This window comes from Mirounga angustirostris, unplaced genomic scaffold, assembly GCF_029215605.1.
Source record: "Mirounga angustirostris isolate CCGP_5_RB_7025 unplaced genomic scaffold, mMirAng1.0.hap1 SCAF_6, whole genome shotgun sequence".
NCBI lineage: Eukaryota > Metazoa > Chordata > Mammalia > Carnivora > Phocidae > Mirounga > Mirounga angustirostris.
The window spans coordinates 65,731,378-65,755,044 of record NW_026991714.1 but is presented as its reverse complement, the minus strand read 5'-3'; the positions used below and the strand labels follow the sequence as shown (position 1 = coordinate 65,755,044).

The 23,667-nt window shown below is 39.1% G+C and overlaps 1 protein-coding gene across 11 annotated transcripts in view; it reads right to left on the bottom strand.

Moving 5' to 3' along the window:
• The window catches only part of CDC42BPA (CDC42 binding protein kinase alpha), a 347,703-nt gene that overhangs the window by 222,432 nt on the left and 101,604 nt on the right, over nucleotides 1-23,667 (bottom strand). For all 11 annotated transcript variants that reach the window (XM_064594441.1, XM_064594443.1, XM_064594442.1 and 8 more), the window contains exon 4: nucleotides 17,966-18,061. In XM_064594441.1, the coding sequence (XP_064450511.1) occupies nucleotides 17,966-18,061 (96 nt within the window). The remainder of the gene's footprint in view (nucleotides 1-17,965; nucleotides 18,062-23,667) is intronic.

The following is a 23,667-nucleotide window of genomic DNA, read 5'->3' as shown; positions in this document are numbered from 1 at the left end:
TTTATTATGTTATGTTAATCACCATACATTACATCATTAGTTTTTGATGTAGTATTCCATGATCGTTTGCGTATAACACCCAGTGCTCCATTCAATACGTGCCCTATTTAAAAAGAATCACCAGGCTAACCCATCCCCCACCTCCCTCCCCTCTAGAACCCTCAGTTTGATTCTCAGAGTTCATAGTCTCTCATGGTTCGTCTCCCCCTCCGATATCTCCCCCTTCATTTTTCCCTTCCTACTATCTTCTTTTTTTTTTTAACATATTATGTATTATTTGTTTCAGAGGTACGGGTGTGTGATTCATCAGTCTTACACAATTCACAGTGCTCACCATAGCACATACCCTCCCCAATGTCTATCACCGAGCCACCCCCCACCACACCAGCAACCCTCAGTTTGATTCCTGAGATTAAGAATTCCTCACATTAGTGAGATCACATGATACGTCTTTCTCTGATTGACTTATTTCATTTAGCATAATACCCTCTAGTTCCATCCTCGTCGTTGCAAATGGCAAGATTTCGTTCCTTTTAATGGCTGCATAATATTCCATTGTATATATATACCACTTCTTCTTTATCCATTCATCTGTCGATGGACATCTTGGCTCTTTCCACAGTTTGGCTATTGTGGACATTGCTGCTATAAACATCGGGTGCACGTATCCCTTCGGATCCCTACATTTGTATCTTTGGGGTAAAAATACCCAGTAGTGCAATTGCTGGGTCATACAGTAGCTCTATTTTCAACTTTCTGAGGAACCATCATACTACTTTCTTTCCAGAGTGGCTGCACCAGCTTGCATTCCCACCAACAGTGTAGGAGGGCTCCCCTTTCTCCACATCCTTACCAAAACCTGTTGTTTCCTAATGTGTTAATTTTAGCCATTTTGACTGGTGTGAGGTGTTATCTCATTGAGGTTTTGATTTGGATTTCCCTGATGCCGAGCGATGTCGAGCACTTTTTCATGTGTCTTTGGCCATTTGGATGGAAAAATGTCTGTTCATGTCTTCTGCCCATTTCTTGATTGGATTCTTTGTTCTTTGGGTGTTGAGTTTGATAAGTTCTTTAAAGATTTTGGATACTAGCCCTTTATCTGATATATCATTTGCAAGTATCTTCTCCCATTCTGTCAGTTGTCTTTTGGTTTTGTTGACTGTTTCCTTTGCTGTGCAAAAGCTTTTTATCTTGATGAAGTCCCAATAGTTCATTTTTGCCCTTGCTTCCCTTGCTTTTGGCAATGTGTCTAGGAAGAAGTTGCTCTGGCTGAGGTCAAAGAGGTGGCTGCCTGTGTTCTCTAGGATTTTGTTGGACTCCTGTCTCACATTTAGATCCTTCATACGTTTTGAGTTTATTTTTGTGTGTGGTGTAAGGAAATGGTCCAGTTTCATTCTTCTGCATGTGGCTGTCCAATTTTCCCAATACCATTTGTTGAAGAGACGGTCTTTTTTCCATTGGACATTCTTTCCTGCTTTGTCGAAGATTAGTTGACCATAGAGTTGAGGGTCCATTTCTGGGCTCTCTATTCTGTTCCATTGATCTATGTGTCTGTTTTTGTGCCAGTACCATACTGTCTTGATGATGACAGCTTTGTTCAATAGAGCTTGAAGTCCGGAATTGTGATGCCACCAGCTTTGCTTTTCTTTTTCAACATTCCTCTGGCTATTCGGGTCTTTTCTGGTTCCATACAAATTTGGGGATTATTTGTTCCATTTCTTTGAAAAAAGTGGATGCTATTTTGATAGGGATTGCATTGAATGTGTAGATTGCTCTAGGCACCATTGACATCTTCACAATATTTGTTCTTCCAATCCATGAGCATGGAATGTTTTTCCATTTCTTTGTGTCTTCCTCACTTTCTTTCATGAGTATTTTACAGTTTTCTGAGTACAGATCCTTTGCCTCTTTGGTTAGATGTATTCCTAGGTATCTTACGGTTTTGGGTGCAATTGTAAATGGGATCGACTCCTTAATTTCTCTTTCTTCTGCCTTGTTGTTGGTGTATAGGAATGCCACTGACTTCTGTGCATTGATTTTATATCCTGCCACTTTACTGAATTCCTGTATGAGTTCTAGCAGTTTTGGGGTGGAGTCTTTTGGGTTTTCCACATAAAATATCATATCATCTGCAGAGAGTGAGAGTTTGACTTCTTCTTTGCCGATTCGGATGCCTTTTCTTTCTTTTTGTTGTCTGATTGCTGTGGCTAGTACTCTTCTAGTACTATGTTGAATAGCAGTGGTGATAGTGGACATCCCTGCCGCGTTCCTGACCTTAGGGGGAAAGCTCTCAGTTTTTCCCCATTGAGAATGATATTCGCTGTGGGTTTTTCATAGATGGCCTTTAAGATATTGAGGTATGTACCCTCTATGCCTACACTCGAGTTTTAATCAAGAAAAAATGCCGTACTTTGTCAAATGCTTTTTCTGCATCTATTGAGAGGATCATATGGTTCTTGTTCTTTCTTTTGTTAATGTATTGTATCACATTGATTGATTTGTGGATGTTGAACCAACCTTGCAGCCCAGGGATAAATCCCACTTGGTCGTGGTGAATAATCCTTTTAATGTGCTGTTGGATCCTATTGGCTAGTATTTTGGTGAGAATTTTGCATCCATGTTCATCAAGGATATTGGTAATTCTCCTTTTTGATGGGGTCTTTGTCTGATTTTTCGGATCAAGGTAATGGTGGCCTCATAAAATGAGTTTGGAAGTTTTCCTTCCATTTCTGTTTTTTGGAACAGTTTCAGAAGAACAGGTATTAATTCTTCTTGAAATGTTTGGTAGAATTCCCCTGGGAAGCCATCTGGCCCTGGGCTCTTGTTTGTTGGGAGATTTTTTTATTACTGCTTCAATTTCCTTAGTGGTTATGGGTCTATTCAGGTTTGCTATTTCTTCCTGGTTCAGTGGTTCAGTTTTAGTAGTTCATATATCTCTAGGAATGCATCCATTTCTTCCAGATTATCTAATTTACTGGCATAGAGTTGCTCATAATATGTTCTTATAATTGTTTGTATTTCTTTGGTGTTGGTTGTGATCTCTCCTCTTTCATTCATGATTTTATTTATTTGGGTCATTTCTCTTTTCTTTTTGATAAGTCTGGCCAGGGATTTATCAATCTTATAAATTCTTTCAAAGAACCAGCTCCTAGTTTCGTTGATCTGTTCTACTGTTCTTTTGGTTTCTATTTCATTGATTTCTGCTCTGATCTTTATTATTTCTTTTCTCCTGCTGGGTTTAGGCTTTATTTGCTGTTCTCTCTCCAGCTCCTTCAGGTGTAGGGTTAGGTTGTGTACTTGAGACCTTTCTTGTTTCTTGAGAAAGGCTTGTATTGCTATATACTTTCCTCTTAGGACCGCCTTTGCTGCATCCCAAAGATTTTGAACAGTTGTGTTTTCATTTTCATTTGTTTCCATGAATTTTTTAAATTCTTCTTTAATTTCCTGGTTGACCCATTCATTCTTTAGTAGGATGCTCTTTAGCCTCCATGTATTTGAGTTCTTTCCGACTTTCCTCTTGTGATTGAGTTCTAGTTTCAAAGCATTGTGGTCCAAAAATATGCAGGGAATGATCCCAGTCTTTTGGTACCAGTTGAGACCTGATTTGTGACCTAGGATGTGATCTATTCTGGAGAATGTTCCATGGGCACTAGAGAAGAATGTGTATTCTGTTGCTTTGGGATGGAATGTTCTGAATATATCTGGGAAGTCCATTTGGTCCAGTGTGTCTTTTAAAGTCTTTCTTTCCCTGTTGATCTTTTGCTTAGATGATCTGTCCATTTCAGTGAGGGGGGTGTTAAAGTCCCCCACTATTACTGTATTGTTGTCGATGTGTTTCTTTGCTTTTGTTATTAATTGGTTTATATAATTGGCTGCTCCCTTGGGGCGCCTGTGTGGCTCAGTCATTAAGCGTCTGCCTTCGGCTCAGGTCATGATCCCAGGGTCCTGGGATCAAGCCCCGCATCAGGCTCCCTGCTCCGCAGGAGGCCTGCTTCTCCCTCTCCCATTCCCCCTGCTTGTGCTCCCTCTCTCGCTGTGTCTCTCTCTGTCAAATAAATAAATAAAATCTTTAAAAAAAATAAAAAATAAAAAAATAATTGGCTGCTCCCATGTTAGGGGCATAGATATTTACAATTGTTAGATCTTGTTGGATAGACCCTTTAAGTAGGATATAGTGTCCTTCCTCATCTCTTTGATTTAAAATCTGATTTGTCTGGGTGCCTGGGTGGCTCAGATGGTTAAGTGTCTGCCTTCGGCTCAGGTCATGATCCCAGGGTCCTGTGATCGAGTCCCGCATCGGGCTCCCTGCTCAGCGGGGAGCCTGCTTCTCCCTCTGCCTCTCTTTCTCTCTTACAAATAAATAAATAAAATATTTAAAAAAAAATAAAATCTGATTTGTCTGATATGAGGATTGCCACTCCAGCTTCCTTTTGGTGTCCATTAGCATGGTAAATGGTTTTCAACCCCCTCACTTTCAATCTGGAGGTGTCTTTGGGTCTAAAATGAGTTTCTTGCAGACAGCATATCGATGGGACATGTTTTTTTGTCCAATCTGATAGCCTGTGTCTTTTGATTGGGGCATTTAGCCCATTTACAGTCAGGGTAATTATTGAAAGATATGAATTTAGTGCCATTGTATTGCCTGTAAGGTGACCGTTACCGTATATTGTCTCTGTTGCTTTCTGGTCTATGTTACTCTTGGGCTCTCTCTTTGCTTAGAGGACCCCTTTCAAGATTTCTTGTAGGGCTGGTTTCATGTTTGCAATTTCCTTTAGTTTTTGTTTGTCCTGGAAGCTTTTTACCTCTCCTTCTATTTTCAATGACAGCCTAGCTGGATAGAGTATTCTTGGCTGCATATTTTTCTCATTTAGTGCTCTGAATATATCCTGCCAGTCCTTTCTGGCCTGCCAAGTCTCTGTGGATAGGTCTGTTTCCAATCTAATATTTCTACCATTGTAGGTTACAGATCTCTTGTCCCGAACTGCTTTCAGGATTTTCTCTTTGTCTCTGAGACTCGTAAGTTTTACTGTTAAATGTTGGGATGTTGACCTATTTTTATTGATTTTGAGGGGGGTTCTCTGTGTCTCCTGGATTTTGATGCCTGTTTCCTTCCCCAAATTAGGGAAGTTCTCTGCTATAATTTGCTCCAATACACCTTCTGCCCCTCTCTCTCTTTCTTCTTCTTCTGGGATCCCAATTATTCTAATATTGTTTCATCTTATGGTATCACTTATCTCTCAAATTCTACCCTCGTGATCCAATAGCTGTTTGTTCTCTCTTTTTCTCAGCTTCTTTATTTTCCATCATTTAGTCTTCTATATCACTGATTCTCTCTTCTGCCTCATTTATCCTAGCAGTTAGAGCCTCCATTTTTGATTGCACCTCATTAATAGCCTTTTTGATTTCGACTTGGTTAGATTTTAGTTCTTTTATTTCTCCAGAAAGGGTTTCTCTAATATCTTCCATGCTTTTTTCAAGCCCAGCTAGTATCTTTAAAATCATCATTCTGAACTCTAGTTCCAACATCATACTAATGTCCATATTGAGTAGGTCCCTGGCAGTCGGTACTGTCTCCTGTTCTTTTTTTTGAGGTGAGTTTTTCCATCTTGTCATTTTGTCCAGAGGAGAACGGATGAATGAGAGAACAAAATGCTAACAGGGTAAAAACGACCCCAGAAAAACATACACTAAACAAATCAGAAGAGACCTGACACTGGGGGAAAAGAAAGGGAAAGAAAGAAAAAGGAAAAAAAAAATAAAAAGAAAGAAAAAAAAAGAATATGATCAAACATGATCAGGCTGGTGAATAGATCAGTGCCACCCACTAGATTTTGGGTGTATTTTGGTCTGTTAGAAGAAACTGCCTTCCAAAATTTTAAAGAAAGAATATGTACATTATATATATGTACAAAAATAAGGGTAAATACGATGAAGGGATAGAATATGACTGTAAAGATGAAAATTATAAAAGATTTTATAAAAGGAATTAATAAATAAGAAGTTGGTTGAAAAAAGAAAGAAGAGAAATCTAAAAAAAAAAAAGGGAGAGACTGTGATCAGGCAGGAGACTAGAACAAAGCCATACACTAGAGATTTAGGGTATATTTTGGTCTGTTAGAAGAAACTGTATCCCAAAATTTTAAAGAGAGAGCAACTTATATATATACCAAAAATAAGGGTAACTACAATGAAGGGATAGAATATGACTCTAAAAATGAAAAAAAAAAAAAAGATTTTTAAAAAAGGGATTGATAAGATGTTGGTTGAAAAAGGGAAAAAGAAAAATTCAAAAAAATAGAAAAAAAAAAGAAAATTAAAAAAAATTAACTTCAAAAGACTAAAGAATCAGGAGAAAACAGCTATGAATTCTATGTGCTGTATTCCCCTAGCATTGGAGTTCTGCCATTTTCATTGATCAGTAAACTTGGTCTTGGCTGGCTATTCTTGCTGATCTGGGGGAGGGGCCTGTTGCAGTGGTTCTCAAATGTCTTTGCCGGAGGCGGAATTGCCCCCCCTCCCTCCAGGTCCAGGCTAAGTCATCTGCTTGGGTTTGCTCTCAAGAGCTTTTGTTCCCTGCAAGCTTTCCGTACAGCTTTGGAGGACGAGAGTGAAAACGGCGGCCTCCCAATCTCCGCCCCAGAGCAGCCGAGAACTCGGGGGCCCCACTCCTCAGTGAGCCCCGAGAAAAGCAGTCCGTCACTCCTGTCTCCCCAGTCTCCAGCCACACTCCGTGCTCACCCGGCCTGTGACCAAGCATTTCTATCTTTGGCACACAACCCCATTTGGAGTCTCCAAACCCAGCAGATCCCTGCGGTGCACTCCCACACCGCTCCTTCCGGGGGAGAAAGGGGAGTCTCCCCGGATCTGCTGCTTGTTGGGTCCCTGCTTCCAGAAAGTGGTCGCTTTTCTGTTCAGAGAGTTGCTGCTATTCTTTTCTTCTATCTCCTGCTGAGTTCGTAGGTGTTCAGAATGGTTTGATATCTATCTAGCTGAATTCCTGGGACCAGATGAAATTTAGGTCTCCTACTCCTCCACCATCTTGCTCCTCCTCCCTATACATATTCTTTTAAGGTGAGTGAAAACAAGACTCAGTGGAAAGATGGACTTTGTAGTCAGGGATACTTGTATTCAAATTCTGACTCTAGGTTTTTAAGTGGCTTGAAAAATGATTTAATCTCTTTGAACTTTCTCATCTATCACTCTACAATAATGATACCTTCTTCAGAGTACAGCACTCACCATCAAGGACAGTAAACAGAAGATATTTAAATGTCACTTATAACACCTTCAAGTTAAAATTATTTTATTACCAAATGAAGATATTACTTCAGTGATCTCACCCATTTGACATTTAAGATTTAAAGAAAGTCTTGAGAAAATTCACATTCTTATTACTATATATTAAAATTATAAGCATGGGGGGCGCCTGGGTGGCTCAGTTGGTTGGGCGACTGCCTTCGGCTCAGGTCATGATCCTGGAGTCCCTGGATCGAGTCCCGCATCGGGCTCCCTGCTTGGCGGGGAGTCTGCTTCTCCCTCTGACCCTCCCCCCTCTCATGTGCTCTCTCTCTCATTCTCTCTCTCTCAAATAAAAAAAAAAAAATTATAAGCATGGGTAGTTTCTATTAAATAAAAGAAACTAATTTTACTGTTAAATCCTTGAAAATAAAAGGAACAATATATTTCAAATCCTGGTCTATGGTTTCCTTGCTCTATTTACTAGGCCTAATGTTTAACAGATTCCATCATGAAGATTAGAGCAAACTAATTTAATGTAATGAAATAGTGTTAGCATAAACATGTCACTAGATGTGGCAATGGTGGTGGAGAAGAAATCCACAGCTACTGCCTTAAAGAAGTACTCTGAGCAGAACAGCAAACACAAAAACTTTTCAAATAACAAAAGTCTGCTATTGAAACAGAAGTAGAATATTTACACATAGGAAGTCATAAAATGTAATTCACCCCTTCAACCAACAGTCCCTAGGTGTCAATCAGGATTTTTTGGTACCAAACACGGAGAAAAAACCCAGAGGATAAAAAGACGAAAGGCTCCTCCATCAAAGGCTTTCCTGTCTTGATGTGTCCAATAGCTGTGCCTGCCACACCAGGCTCCCACAGGCTGAGCATAACAAACTGCTAAAAAAAAAAACCACTCGTCTCAACATTTTTGCCACATTCAAAACTGAAGCTCCTGTGTCATTGTCTCTCACCTACTTTCATCCATAATTTGCTACGTGCTTTCCCTTAACAAACCCCGAGCCCCAGGATCCCTCACCTTCCTGCCTGTCCATGTGCCTCACTGAACCTCTTCTCTGGTAAACAAACCTCCTTGAGATAGCATAAAAAATTATGAATACATAATTATTCTGTTTTCCTTTCTGGCTGCCTGCTAAAATGGCAGCCTGCTCATATTCTTTCCCTACCTTGCCCTCAGAGGAAATTAGCTGTTACTAGGACAGAATTCAGCAACTGGAGGGAGCAATGAGCAGAAAACACAAAAGAAAATTCTCAAAAGAAAAGCGATGAGTTGAAAATGAACTACACTTATAATCGGGTTTTGGTGTGAGGGAGACAAGATGCATCAGAAACAGCAGACAAATAAAAACCCCACATGGGAAAAAGGCTCTTTTTCTCCGTAACACATCCCAGCGAGTATCTCCAAGAGCTGCGAGTCAGTCTTCTATTTTCTCCTTTGTTCAGAACAACATTCAACTAGATCACCAAGGTCGTGTTGGGTCTACTTCCTACTAAATGTCTGTGGAGTCCTTCCACTTCTACCCTACCCACTACCCTAATCCTAACCTAGGTCCCTGGCCTGTCTTGACTATATTACTGTTACAGGTTTAAGGGTAAAGAGCTTGCTGTATTATATTTTATTCTGTACAAAACTTTCTTGGGAATGGAAGACAGAATACAGAACAAGTGAGGATCAAAGAAGCTCATTCACAATTCCACAGATACGGAGTACCCACTATGCGCTAACATCACACTAGACAACAAGGTGCTACAATGAGAGTAAGATGTGGCTCCTACCTTAATGGAATTTACAACCTAATGGAGAAGAAAACACAAATCAATGGGCAATTTCAGTGTAACATAAATACTGTGACAGAAATAAGCAGAGGGTGCTGCTGTAAACTCTAAAAGACCCTAACCTCTGAATCAGGTTCATTAATTCATTAATTCATTCATCTAAAATTTATTTTTGTACAAGGTGTGAAAACTATTCTCTTATTTGTGGAGAGTTATCTAAAACAAGTAATAAAATATCCATTCTTTCCCCTAATTCAACTGAAATTCTCCCTTATCATAATTTAAGATGTGAAACACCCTTAGATCTGCTCTTGGGCACTCTATTCTGCCACAGTTGCTCTCAGCGATTAATCAGTAAAATGTAGTATCTGGTACAACAACGTCCTACTCATAAACTACCTTTAAAATAGTGCCCAATATAAGATGCCTTTAAATGAGTTTAAGAAAAATAGAGACCGAGAGGTAATGTTTGTAAGATATGTCAAGGAGATAATAATCCTAACATAAAGAGCTCCCACCAGGTGTTAAGAAGAGGGCGAGCAATCCAACAAAACTAGGCTGAAGCTATTAACAGTTAATTCACCTAAGAGAAAACACAATTAGCTAATTAATACATGGTCAAAACCAAAGCAACAATGAGATGCCATTCTATACCAACCAGATTAGCAAAGAGACCGTTCCTATTCTGGGAACACTGAGTTGCAACAACATTGCGTTCTTGGGCATGATGAATTTCTGCACCTGCTCGGCAAAGTAACTTCACAGTATCTACTGAAATTTAAAAGGCACATACCTCTGGACCTAGTATTTCCACTTTTAGGAATATAGTGTAGGGCATGTGGGCAAGTATGTTTACTGCACAGCACTCTGATAACTGCAACAGATCAGAAACAGTATGAACAGAAACGAGTCCAAAAGGAAACTATTAAATGCATCCATCCAACATGTCCATTCTGTGGAATATTGTACAGTCATCAAAAGGAGTAATTAAATAAATATGCCCATCTTTTAGGACAACAGCCAGCTGCAGAGTAACACATACTTTGTTTTTACATATCCAGACCTCCGTATTGTAGAGGGGGATGGAGCCAGTCACAATGAAGCTGACCAGCGGAGTAAAATTCTGCCAAGGCCCAAAGGCGATGGAACAAAAGTCAAAGGCAAATACCTGACGCACACTGAAAGAAAAGATGAGAACAGGTGCAAATATGAATAAATTTGTACACATATAGGGGAAGAATGAAAGGGAACACTGAGACCAGAGCATGGAAAGTGAAAAGTTCATGCTTGAGTAACCAGAGGTTTCATTTTCTCCATGAAGTAGGAGTTACAGAATGAGGGTACAGGGATATTTATACAAGGTCCCTATACTATAGGTAGGGATCATAGCTGCTATGTCTGTTTTATGGCTGTAATCAAGGGCGTAAGAAGTCAAACGATTTGCCCAAACATACCCTAGATAGTGGGAAAACCAGAACTCAGTGTTCTTGATCCTTATATCAGTTCCTTTTTACTCAAAGAGTTTTTTCAGTAAAAAAACTGACTACATCCATGACATAACGAGTATGTACAGAACCCCAGAAAAATAAAAAAGAAATTAAAGATACAGACTGAGTCTTTAGCAATCTTTTATCTTTCCAAAATAAACAGACCTCTAGGTATGGATAGAACACACCATAAGATTTCCAACTCTGGGGCGCCTGCGTGGCTCAGTTGGTTAAGCGACTGCCTTCGGCTCAGGTCATGATCCTGGAGTCCCTGGATCAAGTCCCGCATCGGGCTCCCTGCTCGGCAGGGAGTCTGCTTCTCCCTCTGACCCTCCCCCCTCTCATGTGCTCTCTCTCATTCTCTCTGTCTCAAATAAATAAATAAAATCTTTAAAAAAAAAAAAAGATTTCCAACTCTGAATTTCTTAAAAAAAAAAAATCCATATTTCAAAGTTTGTGCTTTGTAAGAAACTACATTCCAAAGAAACAATGTGACTGTATTCATCTCTCCTTGCTTTTTCTAACAATTTCTATCTTCAGCACAAACTGGATTCCAGTAGAAAATCTGGGGTTCATATGACTAACTACAATCTAACATTTAAATGTCTTTCAAAAAATAAATAAAAAATAAATAAACAAATGTCTTTCATCCTCTAAACAGTTTACAAATGCTAATTCAAGAAGAAAATTTTTGTTTTAAATATTTCCCTGGCTTTTTTTTCCTCCAGCATAAAATAACTAAACTGGAAACAGAGGACAAGAAAATATGAAGAAGAGACAAATTTCACTGATTCATAATATTCTAAGTGATATCTAAGTGATAAGAATTTTATGTGACAGTGTTGACACCTCTAAGCAGGTTTGTATTTAATGAGGTTTTCCTAAGGGAAAAAAGTATTCTAATCACATTTTAAGATCGTTTGTTAAATTACGCCACTTCATCTCAAGCAAATAAAATGCACGTATGCTATGACTATATATTTTTTCATAAAGTGGCTGCAGAGATATTTGAGCAGGTTATAAATGAAAGTGCAATTATTCATCACTGTCTCTTGAATCCTATACCACAGACCACGTTACTTATTTGGCTACTTCAGGGCTATGAGGGTTAACAGTTATTTTGGAAAATTACTGTATAATAAAATTTCCTTTTTGGAATCTAAAACTAGATTTGCCAACATTTCTAAATGATTTTATTTTCTAATATTTTATAAATATTCAAAAGCAAATCTTTGATGATAACCAAGATAATTTAGGATTTCTATTCTTGAGACTAAAATACCATAAGCTTGCCTGCCCTAAACTAAGAAAAACTGGCAATTTAGAGGAGATTTGACCACAGAAGTATTTTAGCCCTCCTCCAGTTATACTGTAACATTTATTCTTATATAATCAATGACTAGTATATACAGACTTTTCTCACAGAGAAATGCCTCTGGGAAAAAAATGTTAATTCTAATGTCAAATGCAAAGGGAACACGTAAGACTAAATTCAGACGAGAGAGAACGATATGTCAGGCTTTCTGTCAATGAAAATTAGGCAAAATTTTGCTATACAAAATTTTGTATTTGGACACAATTTCTGTATCTATATATTTCCTTTTTTTTTTTTTAAGATTTTATTTATGTGAGAAAGAGAATGAGAGAGAACATGAGAGGGGGGAGGGTCAGAGGGAGAAGCAGACTCCCTGCTGAGCAGGGAGCCCGATGCGGGACTCAATCCTGGGACTCCAGGATCACGACCTGAGCTGAAGGCAGTCAATGACTGAGCCACCCAGGCACCCTGTATCAATACATTTCTGTGTTTATAACAAAACACAGATTTTTAAGCAATCCATAACTCTACAGTGTTACGCCTACCTACAACAAAAAACACTGTCAGAGTGGATTTAAGTCCTTATCACCTAAAAGCTTTTGAAAATCCATCACAATAAACTGCTATAAGTTTGCTAACCAAGTACGTGTTTATGTTTAATTTACTCTTACAAATTTTGCTGACAAACCTATGTAGAGTGTATTTGCATTGACAAATTCATCCCAAAAATCTCATATATGTATTGTAAATCCAAGTCAAATATCCTTCCACTCAATTTAACAGAGCAACTAGAGTGTGCAAAGCTCTGCATTATGACTTTTAAACAATTCTGACCAAAACCCACAATAATACGATTTATATGATGATTCAATACATATTATAAAAGAAATAAATGTCATGAAGCAATAATCTCTCTTACTGCTTGAACTCTGTCATTTTCTATTTTACTTAACTTTTTAAATGCTGGTTGTAACCCACTAAATTGAGTTTACAATCCACCAATGGGTCATGATCTGAAGTCTGAAACACACTATCATACTCTGCAAGCATGTAAGGCATATAAAGATAAGTAATGTAATGACATTGTTGGAACCCCTGGATCTGCCTGAAATCAGATAAACTCCATGACTACTAAGTTACACAGCCCTGTAAGTACATTTTAGCTAAAGATAGCAGGGTTCATATCATTTATTTAATCTTCGTAAGCTGTATCCCCAAAATCAGAGATGTACATATACGTACGTTACTCATCTAATGGCAGTACTAAAAAAATGTAGAGCTGAAATGCAATGAGAAACATTAATTCAAACTGGGAATTCTGGAGAAGACTTTTAAAATGCAGACTTTGAGACAATTTTGGAGTATTAGCTGGACTTCAACAGGACAAGAGGGAGAGGAACGGGCTCTGGCATGAAAGGTACCAGGGAGAACAGAAATAAAGGCAAAGGAGAACAGAAACAAAGGCAAAAAGGAGTACAGACAATGTCCAAGAACGGAGGTATTCCACTAAAGCTGAAAAATAGGATTTGTGGGTGGGCACGATATTTCCAGTTTATCTTTTTTTAAAAAACCACTCTAATCTGTCTAACACGACTGACAAACCGTGTCCCTCCTCCTCGACGACTCCCCTTTTGTTCATTTCAATGATGCAGAACCTGGACTCTCTTTCTTGCTCTGACCGTTTCCACTAGTTTCCTCCTTGTTGGGTCTCTAGGTCTGGCTTCTCTAGGCAAACTTTTTTCCCTGTACAAGCACCCATCAGTTATTCTCTTTTACTACTAGTATTCATTGTTATCTACAAGAGGAGCTGGCCAATTTTTCCTGTAAAGGGCCAGAGATTAAACACTTCAGGCTTGGCCGGCCAAGAGGAAAAAGCAAGATATATAATAAGATAGAAAACAAATTTCCACACATTTTTACTGGCAAAAGTCAAAATAAAATAATTGAGTGCGAGTTTTATAATGCAGGTGTACTAACAGAAAAATGTAATTCTTTTTGTGGGCAAGGGATGACCATTTGCTTAATTGGGTCTCAGCGTCAGTGTTCCCCATCATCACAGTCTGGCTAATGTTCCTCTAAAAGTGCTGATCTATACTGGGAGTTTACGTATTTCATCTGTGAAAATGTCTTCACAAAGATGGCTACTGGTATCAATTCTTGAGCATATACTTTTGATTGAGCATATTCCTCACATGGAAGGTGTCTATAGAATGCTACTGGATTTTTCTCCTGATACTTGTGTTCAAGCATGTCGATACACAGCAGATTAATCACTTCTAACTAAAGGTTAGGTGGAAGGTCGCGATTGCCAGTAACCGGGTTTTGAACTACGGACAAATCCTTAGCACTTGCATCAAATCCCAAAAACTGCTGCTAACTGTATTTTGAGCTTAAAAGGTCTCTCTGCTGCAAATCTGTGTGGAAATAGAAATCTCACTTCTTTTTACTTTTGACGGCATGAGAATCAGATAAAGCAGCTTGACATTACTTGTGATTCCAACAATATTCGCTGTCAAAATGACTTTGCCAGAGTGTAAGTTTTGCATCTAAGTGCTGTTTTGTCATAATTTTAGGTAAAACTTATTTTTAAAACATATCAAGTCTACAGGAAAAGCTAATTTCAAAGCTATTCAATATTTTATACAAATGGTTGAGGGTGAAGTTTTTTGTTCAGAAATGTTTCAATCTTGGCCTTCTGTAACAAAATCTTGACACTGCAAAAGCACTGAATGGCTGAATGTAGAGCAAGTGAGGATATTCAGCTTTGGTTTCTGACAAAAATTCACGGATATGGTAACAGTCATTTCCATTAAGACTGAATGAAGTTCACCAGTGGTTCAGTAACAAATGAAAGATTCAAGTGTTTGCTGCAAACTGTCTGCTTATTAATAAGACGATACATATCCACGGGCTCTGGGCACCTAATATTTTTACGTAATTTGTAAATCTGTCTGACTAAGCCTCGTCCTACTCCACACCTATTTCACCACTCTCACTTGTAATACATACTAGCAAATTCTAATGCAGGTTGTAGCAACTTAGGGTTTCCTCAACTTCTCTGAAAATTCGATTGGCTATTATTCCACACAAGCTATTAGTAAAGGCTGATTCCTCAGGACCACAAACTCAGCACAACTCCCAAGTTACAACAAAAGAGCAGGACCTCTTTCATCTCAAGAGCCAAAAGCAACCACTCAAAATCATTTCCTGGTTTTAAAATCAACCGATGATGTTCCCAACGTCCCCCATTCTTGAAGCAACCGTTCTCACCAAAAGGCTAATAGTGTGAGACAAGTTTATTTTCTGTGAACGTTTCTTTGGCTGCAGCAAATGTGATTTAATTCACGCAGTGCTGGTAAATGGCCTTCCTGCCTGCCTAACAACGAGCCACTCAGGAGCTCACTACGGCTCATTTTGTATTTTTGTGAAGAAGGTCTGCTGTGATAAGATACTGTTTTGTATTTTTGACTTTCCTGACTGCTGCCTTCCTGGGAGCTGGGAAGGCTGCGAGGAGGACTCGGCGTGGCCCTATGGACGCCGGCCAGTCCGGCAGGCCCGCCGTGGTGTGGCGGCACAGTCACACCAGGCTAGCCTCTAACTTGTTAACAATATAACCCCCACTGCGCTGTGCCTGCAGAGCAGGCCTATGGGAAGTCCACGCATGCACTATTAATGACAAGAATAATAGAGTGTCACAGGATCGCAATATGTACAGCATCAGAAATGCTATCAAGTTGTAAATGTCACTGAAATTTGTAGGCCACTGAATAGTGCACAGCATCAAGAGAACATGCACGTGTGGTGTTCCCCTGGGTCATGGGACCAGCTGCTGTCGCATGAGGCCCACTCTGCCATCATCGTGCAAAAGCAGCCACTGAAAATGTACAAATCAGCAGGCATGGCTTAGTTCCAACAGAACTTTATGGACACTGAAGTCTGAATTTTATATTACACATGTCACAAAATATTCTTTTAATTTTTTTTCAAATATTTAAAAATTCTTAGCTTGTGGGCTGTACAAAAATAGGTGGTGAGCCAAATTTGTGCTGCAGGCAGTAATTTGCCAAAAACTGATCTATAAGATAAGGACTCCATAAGCTATACGGTGCTGTTTACCCTCAGGAGCACCGGACTTAGATGCCTAACCCACTCCGTGGATCACACGACAATTCAAACCCAACACATACTAAATTAAACCCATCACCTTCCCCCTGTCCTAAATTTTCCCTTCCCAAATATATTTCCCAATTCAATTCATCAACCACTAAGCACTGAATCCCCCAAGTCAGATGCTGGAAAACTAAGAATCATCCACACTCCTCCTTGAAGCCCTTCTAAACTCAGAACTGGTCCTAGCTCCTCAGCGTGCTCTACAGTCTGGAAGTACCATTCTGTACTCCCTCCCTTCCACTGCTGTGATCTCGCTGGCTTCCTCTCATCCCTCAAACACCCCTCTTGTCCCCTCCCACCACAGACTCTGCACGGTCCTAAAACAGCCGTTTTCACACTTTGCTCTGTGAGGGACACCTGAGTGATCATGAGGGGAGGCAGAAGGAAGAAGTTAAGAGACAAGTCAGGGCCGTTCCATTTCTGTATGCCTTACTGTCTGGGCTTGCAGATATAAAATCATTCTAAAAAATACACAAGAGTTCCATGACCCAAAAACCCCACTATGTGAGAACCATAGCTGTGAAAGTCTAATTTCTTTACCGTAACATGTAAGGTGCTATATGATGTGACTCTCTCATCTCTCCGCCCCCATCTCCAAGCCCCTTATTCCACCCTCCATCAGTGCGAACATAACAAGCTTCAATCTCCACACTTTGGCTCACCAAGCCCTCTCTGCCTCATCTCCCTTCTTGGTTTGCTAATTTATATTTGTCTTAGAAGAGTCCTCATTGACTTCATGCCTTTGAATAAATGTTATACTTTCTTCATCTGAAATAATCTGAAAATATTATTTACTTGATTTTGGACTTATTGTCTGGAACAGTAAGAAGAGAGATCCTTTGTCTTTCTCACTACTGAATCCCCAGAATCTAGAGAAATGTGCCTTGCATATGGCACATATCCAATAAACATCTAACACGTGAATAAGAAATCTCATTAATTTTTTTTTAAAGATTTTATTTATTTATTCATGAGAGACAGAGAGAGAGAGAGAGAGAAGCAGAGGGAGAAGCAGGCTCCCAAGGAGCAGGGACCCCGATGCGGGACTCAATCCCAGGACCCCGGGATCATGACCCAAGTCGAAGGCAGACGCCCAACCATCTGAGCCGCCCAGGCACCCCTCATTAATTTTTTTTTTTAAGATTTTATTTATTTGAGAGAAAGAAAGCATGAGCGGGAAGGGGGGAGTAGCAGAGGGAGAGGGATAAGCAGTCTCCCCGCCGAGCAGGGAGCCCAATGCGGGACTCGATCCCAGGACCCTAGGATCACAACCTGAGCCAAAGGCAGATGCTTAACAGACTGAGCCACCCAGGTGACCCGATCTTATTAATTTTATAACCCAGTACACAGTGTTGTGTCTGGCACGCAGCACGTATGCTAAAAACCATGAAATGAAAAATCAGGCCCGAAGATGAAGAGCCTCCAACCCAGCAGTGGCAGGTTCCACCTTCACTTCCTGTTCCCTTGTTTATCCCTCAATCTTCAATTGGCAGTGCTTCTCATATTTTGATTTTCCTCTGGCCTCGTTCCCAACTTCTTCCGTCACGTGGTTCGTTGATGTCCATATAAAATCAGATGCAGCCTCGATTTTAAATGTCGCTCTCTACTTCAAGCAGCACACGGCCACTTTGAAAAATACGTAAAATTCCAAATAGAATATTACTAATAAAATATATTGGGAAAATCATGAAAAGAAAAATCCTGAGCACCTCTTATAGAATTTAAATGCTTGGATTTAGTTTGGACTTGGTTATTAAAAAGCATAAAAAATTCCAGTGGAAAGCTATCAAATTACCCGGGGCGGGGGGGACATAATAAAGACACAATTTATATGCTGTGAAATTCAGTGGTTTTCTAAATCACAACTACATTTACATAATGCTTAAAAGAGAATAATGCTAAATTCTGCCAATAAAAATTTAATAAGAATATAAAAACATATAAAAATGATTCTTACTAAGTTATTGTCATCCTGGAAAGCATAATGCAGAGTTGTAATCCATTTATTATCTCCATTCACTAATACATCCCTTTCTTCACGAAAACATGCTGTCTGAAAAGGAAAAACAAAGATGTTTTTTAATCAGAGGACACTTTATGTAAAATATATTATGCAAACAACTGCTTAATGTGTTTATTATACTTTCTGTCCTAGAAAAGGAAAATGTTTATTATACTTCCTGTCCTGGAAAAGGAATACATCCTGATATGACTTTCAACACAGAGAAAGTGGACAATGGGAATAGTACACTTGAAAACATTTTGTATTAAAAAATACTGCTATAGTTAAAAAAAAACCCAAAAAACAAAAAAAGCACATATGCATTTAACGACCACGGTCCAACCTACCATTTAGATAATATAAACGTTAACATTTTACCATCTCTACTTCTGTTCTTTTTAAGAAATAAAATACAAGTAAATTGTATTTACTTGCATTTCCCTGCCTCCCTCCTGATAAAATGAATAATCTGTAGTATATACTATGCTCTTTCTTTCATATGCTTTGATCACACATGTATGTGTCCAAAACAACAGAACTGTTTTGCATTTTGAAAGTTTACATGAATGTTATAATTGTATCTATCCTTCTGCAACTTGATTACTTCTTATTCAATGATGGGTGTCTTCCTTTCAATTGCTACAACATTCGCTTGTCTGAATATACCAGAATTTATGTATGCAAACCCCAACCAGGAAAACATAGGTTACTTCCAATTTTGTTTTTATGATGTTGCAATGAATACATTGGTACAAATGTACAAGAGTCTCTCCAGGGTATATACTTAGAAGTTGAAATGCTAGCTACAAGCATTTCCCACTTTACCAGACATAGCCAATTTTCTCTAAATGTGTATTGCTTACTATCCTCACCCCAGTGTAGAAATCTCTTACTCTCCCCGCCCACATCCTCAACTGCATTTGGCATTATTAGACTTTTAAGTGTGTCAATACAATGGGTGTAGAACCGTACCTCACTCTTCTTTTCATGAACATATTCCTAATTCCCCGTGCAGATAAACAGCTCTACACAGGCCTACAGGATATCTGAACTTTGTCTCTGAATTGTTCATTCCCTTTGTCCATTTTCTCTAATGAATTGTCTTTTTCTTTTTGATTTGTGAAAGTTTTAATTTACTCTGAGACCGTATTTCCACTCTTATAAAGGTACATCCTGAGAACCTTAGAAATGTGTGGCTAAAAAAAAAAATTTTATATGATACATTATAATTCTGTAATCTATCATTTTTAAACTTTTAATTTTAAAAATCTCCACTATGTCAGCAAGTTCAAGAAGAACTGAAAGGTAAAGTGAAACCTAAGTCTCCCAAGTCATACCCCATACACACACAGTCACGTGTGTCCAGAGGTCACCACCAATAACTCTGCTGAGTATCTTCTCAGAAAATTTGTCTCTGTAAGCATGAATATGCGCACGCATGTGCACACATACAATATTAACATGGTGCCCCATTTCCCCTAGCTTTTCTTTTCTTGACACAAATCAGATCACGTGCTCCGTAAGTGGTTTTCTTCAAGTAACGATATACCTGAACAGTTTTCCACACCAGTAGAGACCCACCTACCACCTAATTCTTCTTAATGGCTGCACCACATTCATGCACACTGAAAAATCATCACGCAGTATTCTATCGACAGGACGTGCTTAGTTACTTATTTCCCCATAAAATAAATTCAACAGCCATGATATACAAAACAATTAACATTAATATCCCCTAATCAGGTACCTTAATTTTTTTTATTATGTTATATCACCACACATCATTAGTTTTTGATGTAGTGTTCCATGATTCATTATTTGCATATAACACCCACTGCTCCATGCAGTATGTGCCCTCTTTAATACCCATCACCAGGCTAACCCACCTCCCACCCCCCTCCCCTCTAGAACCCTCAGTTTGTTTCTCAGAGTCCATAGTCTCTCATGGTTCGTCTCCCCCTCCGATTTCCCCTTCATTTTTCCCTTCCTGCTATCTTCTTTTTTTTTTTTAAACATATAATGTGTTACTTGTTTCAGAGGTACAGGTCTGTGATTCAACAGTCTTACACAATTCACAGCGCTCACCATAGCACATACCCTCCCCAATGTCTATCACCCAGCCACCCCATCTCTCCTACCCCCCACCACTCCAGCAACCCTCAGTTTGTTTCCTGAGATTTTCCATGTATTCCCATAAATTTTATTTGATCAAATAAAACTTCCAAAGTCATGCATGAAACAGCACCAGAGAAAAATTTAAAAACAATTAAAGCTTAAACCAAATCAATGGGCAGTTTTACCTGACAATTGTTATTAAAATCCACAACATTATGCTTTGGTTCCCTTTGAGGGAAAAGAAAACCACTTGACACATTCACTGCTAAGTTGTGTTTTAGAATTTAAGTGACCCACGATTCTCACTTGCTGCTAACAGTTCTGAGAAGGGTAAAGTTGGTCAGAGCCCAGAAAGACTTTTTGTTCCTGACTTTATCTTATTATGACAGCTTTCTGGAATCTCACAGACATTCCAGCTAAATTCTAATAAACATCTGATTAGGGACTTCAAACTCAAAAAAGCCCCAAAGACATGTTGTCAAAAGATTAAACTTTAGTACATTCTCATCTATTCTAAATTATTTCAGTGAAAAAATAAATTTTAAAAAATAAAAACTATGACCTAAAACTTCAAACACATATAAGAGAGGAGTAAAACCCCCTCTTCCCCACAACATCCTCATCAACCAACTTCAACAATGACGTTATCATTCAATCTTGTTTCGTCTACACCCTCACCCCCTCAAACCCCATCCCGCACCCTTCACGTACCACCACCCTCCCTCCTCACACGTGTACACAAGCGCACATATGCACACGCTCAGGGGTTTTTTGAAGCAAATTCCAGACATCATGTGACTTTATCCGTAAGTATTTAGGTATTCAACTATCCCTATTAATGCCTCAGATATTGAGTTTAGATGTAAAGCACCTTGTCCTTTTCTGCTTCAGTAGGTCATGTTGTCCTCAGTTGTCATAACTAGGGGGTGAGGGGGTAATGGCAATCTACTGGGAAGAGGCTGCTACACATCCTACAGTGCATAGGACAGCCCCCACAAGGAATCATCTGGCCCCAAATGTCACAAGTGCCACTGCTGAGAAACCCTGTTCCAAATAGATATTAACCAAACCATGATGCATGTGCACCACAAGGTTCATGACGTTATATCAAGGACTCCACATAGATAAAGGATATAATAAGGTCCACTTCTACAAAAAAAAAAAAAAAACTAAACAATTTTTTAATATCCTCCTGTAAAAATAGAACATCTGAGTATATGAGAATGTAATAAATATGTAGGAGGGGTTACTGGAGGTCATACAGCTTCTTCAGATGCAGTCACAGATCGGGAGAAGGGAAGGGACTGCTGATGCACTAACACAGTTTGTGAATGATGAACGGGCAGCAACAGCAACTGCTGTACCCATAAGGTTAGTTAGCAAATATTCAGCTGCCCAGGTACAGAAAGAGAGAGGGTATCCTGCTACCTTCCAATGATGCATGTCCCACTAGTTATATATTTATGATATACCTTACATGGAAAAAATACAGCCAATAGGCTGGAGGTATAGCTTTGAAAAAGCGTTTAAAGCATCAACAACGCACAGGTTAAAAATCGAGACATTTCACTACTCATCTGTAAATTATTAAGCATCATTGGTAGGCCCAGTTTTCCAAAGCTGGATAAGTCATGGTCAGAATAGAGGTTTTATTTTTAACATGTGTTTAAAAAAGGATTTGATAACTCAAGCATAGAAATACAACTCCACTCTACTTCAAAATGAATCTCTCTACAAAAATTTCAATGTAGAATTTCTTCCTAAAAGAGGTAAGTTTCAAGTAGTTTGAGAAGAGTTCCTTTCAACTACTGAACCAGCCTTGTATCCCTGAAGTAAAACCCACTCGGTCGTGTTGTATGCACGAGTCGTGTTGTATGCACGTGTTGTATGCACATTGCTGAATTCTATTTGCTAACATGTTGATAAGGATATTTGTTCTATGTTCATGAGGCACTTTGGTCTTTAATTTTCTTTGTATGGTCCCTGTCAGGTTTTTCTATCAGAATAATATGGGCTTCACAGAATGAGTGTTGCTCCTCAGGCCCCAAGGTCCATCTCCTCCTCTCTGCCTATCAGAATCTCCTTAAATTTGTTTTTTATATAATGTCGAGTCTTTAAAACTGTACTTAATGGAAGGGGTAAGAAGAAATACATCTGTTCCATTTCACCCCAGAAAGAGAATATATTAATGTTTTTTTAATTCAACAAAATAATTTATTTAATTTCCAACTCCTTGTTTTATCTTCAATTTTGCCACTTCTGTAATGAAAGCTAACCCAGTGATCCTTCCTTTTTCTTCTAATTCTCCCCAACATACTAACTTCACAGATAATAGTGGAAACTTTAACTCAGTTTTTTAAAACTTCTAATGCTGAAACACTAAACTGACTACAATTATGATTTCTGTGGAACAATTAGAACAGACTTATTTACTCTTTCTTACTAATAAGACTTGTTGCTCCAGCTGCTGGCGATGCTGCCAGCCCCCTCAGGGTCTGCCTCAGCTGCAGAAGTTCTACAATCCCAAGGCCATGTCCAGCTGGAGGTGGCCTGGAGTCAGTAACTGAATGAGGCACGTGCAAAGGTAAGTCTTTGGGCCTCATGTGGGGCTCCGAAGGTCCATTTCTGCTCCACAGCTCTCTGTTGGACAGTTTGACTTCCCCTGAAAATGATGTCTCACCCTCTTCCCCTTCCATCAGTGCCAATTTCAGAAGAAGACCCTAATTCAATCTCACTGCTGACTACCTGGAAAATCCAATCAATGACAGGAAGGCAAGTCAGCCTTAAGGAAATTCAAAGTAAAGACTGAAGTTATTGAATATAAAGGACCCTGGCACATATGCCAGAGAGTGACATAAAAGTTTCCATATACTTTTCTCAACAGGATACTATTACATGGAGATGAGCTCTGGGAGGCAGAGAGGGGCTGTACTGGTTGGGGGCAGTCGAAGAGGACTTCAGCTTTATCTGTAATGTACTATTATTCGTTTTACAAATAATGTATCTGCACTTCACTGGTGCAGTGTTTTTCAGGAGACACACAGAAAACAAGACCAAAAGCAAAAACGTGACCCAAAAACAAACAAACAAACAAACAAACAAACAAAAAAAACTTGACCCAAATGTTAGTCATCGATTCTAGGTGACAGAATGTAAATGACTGTAAGTTTTGTCTTTGTGTTTTGCTATATTTTTCAAATTTCCCCAAAGAAATGAATAATGAAATTTCTTACTACCGCCACACCCATCATCAAGGGAACCATTTTTGCTTTTCTCTATATGTTCGGGTTTTTTTTCAGATTGCTACCAGTATTGGTGGATAAAGAAAGATTTCTAAGGACTAATTTCTCATTAGAGAAATCTTACTAACCTCCAGAGCTACTGTTCAGCCTATGCAACAGTCTGATCCTCCTACAAGTTCAAATACTGAAATACTTCCAGACTGAGGTCCCCGAGGGCCCTACCCCATCTGGCCACTCACCATGATCTCCCACGGCAGGAGACCCCCAGAATCCCCCCAAATCTACATGTAACATCAGTTC